Below are 10,392 nucleotides of genomic sequence, written 5' to 3'. Positions count from 1 at the left end.
CAACAACAACAACAGCCACATCAACAACAACAACAGCCACATCAACAACAACATCAACAACAACAAAATCATCAACAGCGGCCTCTCTTGCAAAAACATAAAGCAGCAACAACTACAACATCGCAACAACAGTTGCCATTAAATCAACAATACCATTCGCAACAACAACAACAAACACATACATCATCTTTTTCTTCAAACTTTCAAAAGATAATTCGGGAAGTAAATCAACAGGAAACGTTTCAACAATTTTGCCAACAACAACAACATCATCATCATCATCATTTTCACCAACAAAATCACCAACAGCAACCACATCAACAACAACATCAACAGCAGCAACAACAACGGAGAGAAACCCTGGCAGATTCTTTTCATCTAGAACAACGTAAACATCTCGATAACGACCAGAACAACAACAACAACAAAATCAGCAACAACATCAACAACAATAACAACATCAGCAACATCAATAACATTAATAGTGACAATAATTCTTGTAGAGAAGATGACAGGAATGATGATGAAGATGACCATGCTACTTGCAGCGACATTAAAGAGAAGATGATGATGAAGGGGAAGAGGATGAGAAAGATGATGATGACGAGAGAGGCAGAGGGTAGAGATAAGCATGGCAAAGTGAGTAAATGATTAATTGAAGCTCTTGCAAATAAGTACCTCGTGTGATATCATTACGGATTTGTCGTCATCATCGTCGTCATCATCATCCTGAACATCATTACCATGATCGTCATCACCATCATCTTCATCACTATCATCTTCATCACCATCATCTTCATCACTATCATCTTCATCACCATCATCATCATCGTTACAGCGCGTCTCGCTCACAATCAACTAAGTGAAAGGTTGAGACATTTGGCTTTCAAACGAATGCACGCACAAACACGTACACACGCACGCATACACACATATTCGCACGTACATGGGTTCATTTATCTCGCTAATGAAATATATTAGCTTTTCTCATCTTAAAATTTTTTTCACTTCTGGGTACATGTGATGCACTTATTTTTAGCAACATTTGATGTGCGCTCGTGTATGTGTAGATATTATTCTAGCAACATTTGATGCACATAAGAGGAACTAAACAGCTCCTAAGACTGACCCTCTTGACTGACATCCGTCGTAACTGTTTTGTAAAACGTCTTTAAATACAACTCATTTGAGTGAGACCTGACATGCGAGAATCAAACGAAGCCAGTGCAGGACCTGAGATAGCAACATGGTACTCCAATCAATCTAGAAGTATTTTCTGATTCAGGCAAAATCGAAAGCAGACGACGTGCCGAGAGATGACAGTAACGATATTTTCTGGCAATCCTATGTAAACTTGACAGAACATGCGGTAGGAGGCTGTCTCAGTCGAGTGGGATAGTCTGTAGCCGCCAGACTGTTGGTTGAATTGTCATTAGGTTGTTGTCTGTTGATTAGTTTTACAGGCTTGTCACAGCAACCTGTTCAAGAATTTCAGAGGTGAATGAGAAATTTTATATTGGCCGATAAACATTGACGTTGTTAGGGTATAAGTTAGTTTTCTTGCTCGTAGCTAGAAAGAAATCTCTCGAAGTTTAAACACAAATTAAAGAAATTTGTGAGAATACAGTTGAATAAATCCAAATACTTTTTAAAAATGTGTCTTGCCATAGAGCCTCAAGAACATATCTTTGGCGTTCAGTTAAGTGTAATATTTTAAAGGTGTAATCTCATTAACTAGCAGAGAACTAGGCAGTGAAAACTTTGAAATGTGCATGTATGTGTGTGCGTGTGTGCGTGTGTGTGTGTGTGCGTGTGCGTGCGTGATTCTTCATAACTATGGCAGTTCAACGTTTTGTTTACGAGTCTTTTACGGTGGTCTCTATAAGACCATGGACAGATGAGGGCGATGATGAAGACGACGACGACGATGATGGTGATAAAAAATTATGATTCTTATATTATTATTATTATTTTAATTATTATTATTGCTATTATTATTATCTTTACTTTAATCCATTTTGGCAAAAAAACTCCTCTTTGCTTTGCCTGGAATCATCCGTAGATCATGATTTAATGGTAAAGCCTCATTAGGCGAGAAAGAGAATTCAGGATTAAGATTAATTTTTATTCATAAAATAAAATACTGCTACTGCTACTTCTCTTCAACTGCTGCTGCTACTACTGCTGCTACTAATACTACCGCTACTGCTTCTGTGGCTGCCGCAGCTACTACTTCTACTACAACTACAACTTGTTGCTGCTACTACAACTTCTATACTGCTAAAAATGGGGATAGCAATTTTAAAGACCAGGTATCTCCTTGTCTTCAGAAAAATGTCAAACGTATGGTAGAAAAATAAAAAATTAATAACAATAATAAAAATAATTATATTTATAATTATTATTATTATTATTGTACCTTATATAACAGTTTCAAATGAAAAATAAATTCTCTCTTCTCACTAAAATTGAGCTTCGACATTAGTTTCAATTACATTTTAATAAAAGTCGCGTGAGTGAATTTTCAAAGTCGTCATCATCATCATCATCATCAACGTCGTCGTCGTCATCATTATCCTGATCATCGTCATTATCATTTTTAAAACTGCTCTACAACTACTACTTGCTACCACTACCACTTCCACCACCACTACTACTACTACTATTGCTACTACTACTGCTACTACTACTACTACTACTACTAATATATATATATATATATATATATATATATATATATATATATATATATATACAAAGTATAAAACGTTTTTCCTTCCATTACACAGAAAACTTCTGCTACAGTCGAGGCTCTATCATTCATAGGTAAATTATTATTATAATAATTATAATATAATATTAATATAATAATAATATAAATATATTATAATAAAATATAATTATATTATTATTATTATCAATATTATTAATATTAATGTTAACGTTATCATTATATCAGTGATTACAATTCCATGGTCATTTCAATTTATAAACTAATTGCTTTATGGATCATTCTAAATTTTTGTCTTCATCGTCTTCATCATTATCATTATCATCATTGTCACCACTAAAAACATCATCACTACTACTAGAAACATCATCATCAGCACTAGAAACATCACCATCATCATCAGCAGCACCGGCATCTTCTTATTTATATTAACAGATTGTCAGTGGAACAATGAAGAGATATCGCCATCTTATGCAAATGACTTGAACGTCTATGAACTTGAAGAAGATGACGACGAGGACGACGACGATGAAGGGCGTACTGATAACGATCCCAAGAATTTTTCCCAAGCTGATAGCTCTGTCTTATTTGCCACCAAAGCCAAGATGCGTTATCGCTGTAAACAAAAATTTGATAAGAACGACGTTTGTGCTGATTATGATGACGACTTTGGCGCAAGTTATGATAATAGTATTTATACTACTACTACTAATAATAATAATAGTAGTAATTTTAATACGGTTACTACTACTACTACTACTCTTGCGGCTATTGCTGCTGCTTCTACAACCACAACAGCTACGACCACAACTAAAATTAAGAATAATTTTCGTTTAAAATTTAAAAGATACAAGCGAAACGACGACGACGATGATGATGATGATGATGACTTGGATGCAAAAATATACAGGCAAATGTACAGGCAAAAGTTCTTCGGCGCATGTTCTGATATACAAGAAGTTGATGAGGAGGAAGAAGAAGAAGATGAAGAAGATGTTGATGATAATGATGACGATAATAATAATAACAATAATAATAACAATAATAATAACAAAATTTCAAATTATGAACGCAGTGGTTATAAAAAAACTTTTGCTGGTATTAATACTACTGCTACTACTGCTGCTGCTGCTACTACTACTACTACTACTACTACCACTACTACTACTACTAATAATAATAATAACAACATCAAAGATGCTGATGATGATGATGATGATGATCGTAAGCGCCATCTTCGTTGCGAACCTAATGAGTGCACCAGGCATATTAAAGATCCCCTCAAAATTAAAAATAATAATAATAATAAAAACAACAATAATAATAATAATGATGATAATAATGATGATGTCGAAGATGGCGAGGATGACGTGAACGATGGCGGTAGCGATAATTTAAGACTTTTAAAATATCGAAAGCGCGCCATAGTTAGGCGTATTAATAGGAAAGACAACAACAGCAACAACAACATGAACAACAACAACAACATGAACAACAACAACAGCAGCTGCAGTAGCAGTCTCACAAACAGCAACCTAATTTACAATCCAATCAAGCTGATTTGCGACATACAAACTTATTCCCACTTAACCTACGATAATTTTCGCTTGACCAAGAACAACAACAACATCAACAACAACATCAACAACATCAACAACATCAACAATAACATCAACAACATCAACAACAACAACATCAACAGCAACAACAATGGCGACGACGATGACGACACAATTATTGTTGGCAGACGTAGGGCAGTTGACTCGTCTGACCTTAAGACATGCGCGCTCCTCCAGACAAAGTTCAAACACAATGTCAAGGCCTTACACAATAGAAGCTACAGGTCAGTTAGGTGATTGATTAGCTGGATGATTGATTGGATGGTTAACTGGCTGGTTACTAAGTTGTCGGATTGAAATATCTTTTGATTGCTTGGCCAATTCATTCACTCATTTATTTGTCTTTCATTCATTCAGTCTTGTCAAAAATTCACCATTCTCTGATCGGTTGAATGATTGGTTGAGAAATTGATTGAGAAGTTTATGGTGGGTGAATTAGCGAGAAAAAGTACAAACGAACGAACAAAAAATCAAATGAATTAATGGATGAATGAATGAATAAATGAATATTATTACATTATAACGCTTTTCTGTATTACATTTTTATTGAACTTTTTGTTCATTCTTTCAAAAACATATTTTTCATCCATTAACTTTTTTATTCGTGTGTTATTTATTCTTTTTGATGTCCACTTCCGTTTCCGGTTTATTTTGCTATTTCTCTTTGTCGTCTCTTTTATTTTTTTCAAAACATTTGTCATGCTGAAAGCTTGTTCGCCTGGAACACGTTAAAAACATGATGTAGTGACATGTCCTCTCTCTCTCCCTCTCTCTCCCTCTCTCTGTCTTTCTTTCTTTCTCTCTCTCTCTCTCTCTCTCTTTCTTTGTCTCTTTCTATCCTGTATACTCACGTACATGTATGCACATGTAAGGATATATACATCCTTACATACATAGTATCTTCTTTCTTGCAATGAAAATTGACGAAACCATTAAATATTCAAGTGTGTGTGTGTGTGTGTGTGTGTGTTTGTGTGTGTGTGTGTGTGTAAGTACATGCAAATGAATTTTTCGTGCTACTAAGTTACGAAATGTGGCGAGGTAATTTTTTTAAAACTTCATTCGCTGGGTGGCTGGGGGCGAGAAGAAAAAAAAATCATTTCTCGTTAGATTCATTTGCCAGATGGCAGAGGAGCTGCTTGTTTTGTAAAGTTATTGTTTGCAATGTTAAGTGATGCAAGGGGAATCCATCAAAGCCATTACCATCATCAGTCACTATCGTAGGACCATCTTCATCATCGCCAATGTTAATTGTGATGTCGATGGGGTTTACTTTATATTTTAATCATCATCATCATCGTCCTCATCATCCTCCTTCTACTCATCATCATCCCCATCATCATCATGTTCCTCCTCATCATCTTCTTCATCATCGTCATCATCATCCTCCTTCTACTCATCATCATCCCCATCATCATCATGTTCCTCCTCATCATCTTCTTCATCATCGTCATCATCATCCTCCTTCTACTCATCATCATCCCCATCATCATCATGTTCCTCCTCATCATCTTCTTCATCATCGTCATCATCATCATCAGCGTCCTGACAATCATCATCATGATTACCATCGTCGGCGTCATCATCTTATTTGTAGTCTTCTTTTACTCGATATCTATGTCAACAGTGGCCAAACCATTACCAATATTACGTCATAAACAATACCGTTTGGAAGATGATGATAAATAAATACTCGTCATCATCATCGTCATCATCATCATCTTCATCATCATCTTCATTTTCATCATCTTCGTCATCTCCATCATCGTCATCATCATCGTCATCATCATCGTCATCATCATCATCTTCATCATCATCTTCATCATCTTCGTCATCTCCATCATCGTCATCATCTTCATCATCATCATCATCTTCGTCCTTATCGCTCCCATCATAATGGGAACATCCTTTTATTTTCTAACTCAAAATACCAAATATTAATAATGAAATAATTATAAAATCCTATTTAATAATAATAATAATAATCATAATCATAACAATAAAAATGATGGCAACGATGAAAAGACGATGTGCATGATGATGATGAGGATGATGATGATAGTGAGAAACACGGCTTTAGCATCATTGTATTGATCGTGGGTTTCCATGTATGTACGTACGTACTTATGCATGTTTTGTATGTATGTATGTTTGTATGTATGTATGTATTTATGTACGTACGAATGTATTTTTGTTTGTATGTATACATACGCATACATCACAAAATGTATATATATATATATATATATATATATATATATATATATATATATATGTGAAAAGATTTTTGCCATTTAAGACACTAAGCATCATTATATATATATATATATATATATATATATATATATATATATATATATATATATATATATATATGTGAAAAGATTTTTGCCATTTAAGACACTAAGCATCATTATATATATATATATATATATATATATATATATATATATATATATATATATATATATATATATATATATATATATATATATATAAACGTTTCTCTCTTTTGCTCTCTCTTGCTTTCTCTTTCTCTCTCTCTCTCTTTCTATATATATATATATATATATATATATATATATATATATTTGGGTTCAGACTATATATATATATATTTTCTTAAGACCGTTTTGCCTTATAAGGCTTTTTAAGATGGATGGATTCTTATAAAATATATATATATATATATATATATATATATATATATATAATTTGGTATGAGGTTCTCAGATAAACATGTACGGTTAAACTTCACAGTTTAATAAAGTTGAAACAAAACAGCTTCGTGTTGTTTAAATTTTATTTAAAAAACTTCTAACTGCAAAATGGGTGTAATCTTCAACCGTATATATATATATATATATATATATATAAATGACTTTTTAAAACAACAAATATGAGTTCATTTAGTTTTTAGTTGTTTATGTTGAAGTCTGCATTTATTGGATAATATTAATTTTTATGTTAATGAGATTTTTTGCATGTGATACGGCTGGGTTATAATTAATAATAATAATAATAATAATAGAAATAATAACAAAATTGTGATGATGAAGAGATGATGATGATGATGATGAAGCATTTTTAATGATGATGATGATGATGGTGGTGGTGAAAAGATGATGATGATGAAAACCGTTAGGACGGATAATTATCTCTACCTGGTTAGTTAAGAAATTATGCAGAAATTATTGATTATTATTCATATAATTATGGTAGTAATTATTGCCAGGTTATTTTTACGTATTCTAACTGTAGCTGGTTATGTGAGAAGATGACGATTTTAATAGTAACAATGATTGTGCACGCACGCACAGACAAACAAACATACAAACATACAAACAAACATACAAACAAACATACAAACAAACAAACAAACAAACAAACATACAAACAAACATACAAACAAACAAACATACAAACAAACATACAAACATAAATACAAACAAACATACATACAAACAAACATACAAACAAACACACGCAGTACAATGCACGACCCTAGCTCAACGATGAACAACAACAACAACAGCAGCAGCCTGGAAGAGGATGACGTCACGGACGGCTACCACGCTGCTTACAGCTGTGTCGGCGTGTCCGGCGGGGGTGGGGGCGGCGTGGGAGGGACCAGCAGCTGTAGCAGACGCCAGCAAAGCTGCTGCAAGAGTTGGGTCAGGAAGGGCTGCGGTCTGAGGTCGTTATTCATTTTCAAAGAGGATAATTTCATCCGGAGGCATGCTATGATGGTCATCGAATGGGGATATCTTTTTGAGCGAGATGATGATGATGATGGTGATGATGGTGGTGATGATGATGATAATAATAAAGTGATGATGGCTTTGGGGATGTTTGTAGATACGGTGACGACTAATGATGACGATGAAGACGACGAAAAAAAACCTTTTCCTTATCAAAAACTAATATGACATCATCTACATCGGAATTCCCCTGATCTTGAAAATCCAAATATTTCAACCGACCGACAAACACGCCCTTCGAGTACATGGTCCTGCTGACGATCATCGCCAACTGCGTGGTCCTAGCAATGGAGGAACATCTTCCAGACAATGACAAAACCCCCTTGACCCTTGAACTGGTACGTTGAGGGCTGGTGAGAATCCTGAAAAACATTGGTCGATGTAGTTAGCAGCATTGATGTTTTACTGTTGGAGTTTTTTGCAGAATCAAATTGTTGGAGTTTTTTAACATGTTATGGTGAATCTTACAGCTGGAGTATTTTGCTGAATCAAGCTAGTAGTTTGTTAGCAGATTCGCGTAGCACTCACTTTTCTAAGCCTAAAAATGTATCATTTGCTTAATGAAATCTTAAATTTTGATATCTTGAATGCGTTTTAGTATCTTGAATCGGCCAAGCAGTTTCCAAGTTTGCCTATTGTTACGGAGTGTTTGCTAATAGTTTAAGAATGATACCTGATGTATATGGCACGAAGCATTTTTCAATTATATTTTTTTGGCCAGATGAATTAGATTTAATTAATTTTCTACAGACGCTTTGGATGCTTGTATGTGTGTGAGTGTGTGTGTTTGTATATGTGTGTGTGTTTGTATGTGTGTGTGTGTGTGTTTGTATGAAATTACTAAGGTATATTTCCGATGTTGTCAGAGCACGCCCCAAGCTGTTTGATTAATCATGATGAGTAAACGAATGAATGAACAAATGAATGAACAAATGAATGAACGAATGAATGAACAAATGAATGAACAGTTGAACTAAAGAATTAATGGACGAATAGACAAACAAACGAACGAATGAATGAAGAAACGAACAAACGAACGAACGAACAAATATTTACAGAAGCAATAGCAAAGATATGCATTAATAAGAAGTGCAAACAAGGCAAAACACCGGGAACAATTTTTTAATAATGATGATCATACAACGGATGAATGATGACGATGATGACAATAATAATAATTATAATAATAATTATAATAATAATAATAATTATAATTATAATTATAATAATAAACCAGGAAAAAACAGAAGTGATATTTTTAGCGATTTTCTGCTTGGAAGCCGGCTTCAAAATCATCGCACTCGGATTTGTAATGCACGAAGACTCATACTTGAGGAGTGGATGGAATGTTATGGATTTCATTGTTGTAGTTACTGGGTTGGTTGGTTGGTTGGTTGGTTGGTTGGCTGGTTGGTTGGTTGGTTGGTTGGTTGGTTGGTTGGTTGGTTGGCTGGTTGGTTGGTTGGCTGGCTGGCTGGTTGGTTGGTTGGTTTGTTGGCTGGTTGGTTGGTTGGCTGGTTGGTTGGTTGGTTGGCTGGTTGGTTGGCTGGTTGGTTGGTTGGTTGGCTGGCTGGCTGGTTGGTTGGTTGGTTGGTTGGCTGGTTGGTTGGCTGGCTGGTTGGTTGGTTGGTTGGCTGGCTGGCTGGTTGGTTGGGTTGGTTGGTTGGTTCGTTGGTTGGTTGGTTGGTTGGTTGGTTGGTTCGTTAAATAGTAACATGAAATACTTTTTCAAAATTGTTGTTTGACAGATTGAACAATTAGAGTTGATCGCTTTGTTAATAATCGTTATCATCATAAACAACAACAGCACAATCATCATCATCACAATCATCATCATCACAATCATCATCATCATCTTTCCGATCATCGTCATAACTTACACAGCTTCATCACATTATTTGCGAGTCGCGGTGGAAGTAGCGGCTTCGACTTGCGGACGCTGAGAGCCGTCAGAGTGCTGAGGCCCTTAAAATTAGTATCAGGAGTCCCAAGTACGTGTGTGTGTGTGTTTGTTTATGTGTGTGTTTGTATGTGTGTTTGTGTGTGCGGATGTGTGTGTGTTTGTGTGTGCGGATGTGTGTGTGTTTGTGTGTGTTTGTGTGTGCGGATGTGTTTGTGTGTGTGTTTGTATGTGTGTTTGTGTGTGCGGATGTGTTTGTGTGTGTGTGTTTCTATGTGTGTTTGTGTGTGCGGATGTGTGTGTGTTTGTGTGTGGGAATGCGTGCGTATCTATGCTTACATACAAGCCAAACTACACACACACAAGAACAAACAAACAACA

The 10,392-nt window shown here is 35.1% G+C and overlaps 2 protein-coding genes across 2 annotated transcripts in view; both read left to right on the top strand.

Moving 5' to 3' along the window:
• HELRODRAFT_181771 (hypothetical protein) overlaps window positions 1-1,399 on the top strand; it is a gene marked incomplete at both ends in the record, with an annotated part of 3,475 nt that extends 2,076 nt beyond the window's left edge. The window contains 2 exons of the mRNA XM_009031551.1: window positions 310-639; window positions 1,286-1,399. Of these exons, the coding sequence (XP_009029799.1) occupies window positions 310-639; window positions 1,286-1,399 (444 nt within the window). The remainder of the gene's footprint in view (window positions 1-309; window positions 640-1,285) is intronic.
• Window positions 1,400-8,344: 6,945 nt separating this feature from the next.
• HELRODRAFT_119050 (hypothetical protein) overlaps window positions 8,345-10,392 on the top strand; it is a gene marked incomplete at both ends in the record, with an annotated part of 13,910 nt that continues 11,862 nt past the window's right edge. The window contains 3 exons of the mRNA XM_009031550.1: window positions 8,345-8,449; window positions 9,349-9,488; window positions 9,996-10,102. Coding sequence (XP_009029798.1) covers window positions 8,345-8,449; window positions 9,349-9,488; window positions 9,996-10,102 — 352 coding nt within the window. The remainder of the gene's footprint in view (window positions 8,450-9,348; window positions 9,489-9,995; window positions 10,103-10,392) is intronic.

Source organism: Helobdella robusta (genome assembly GCF_000326865.2).
Source record: "Helobdella robusta unplaced genomic scaffold HELROscaffold_75, whole genome shotgun sequence".
In the NCBI taxonomy this organism is placed as follows: domain Eukaryota; kingdom Metazoa; phylum Annelida; class Clitellata; order Rhynchobdellida; family Glossiphoniidae; genus Helobdella; species Helobdella robusta.
Note: the sequence above shows the minus strand (reverse complement) of the source record. Positions and strands in the feature narration are given on the sequence as shown.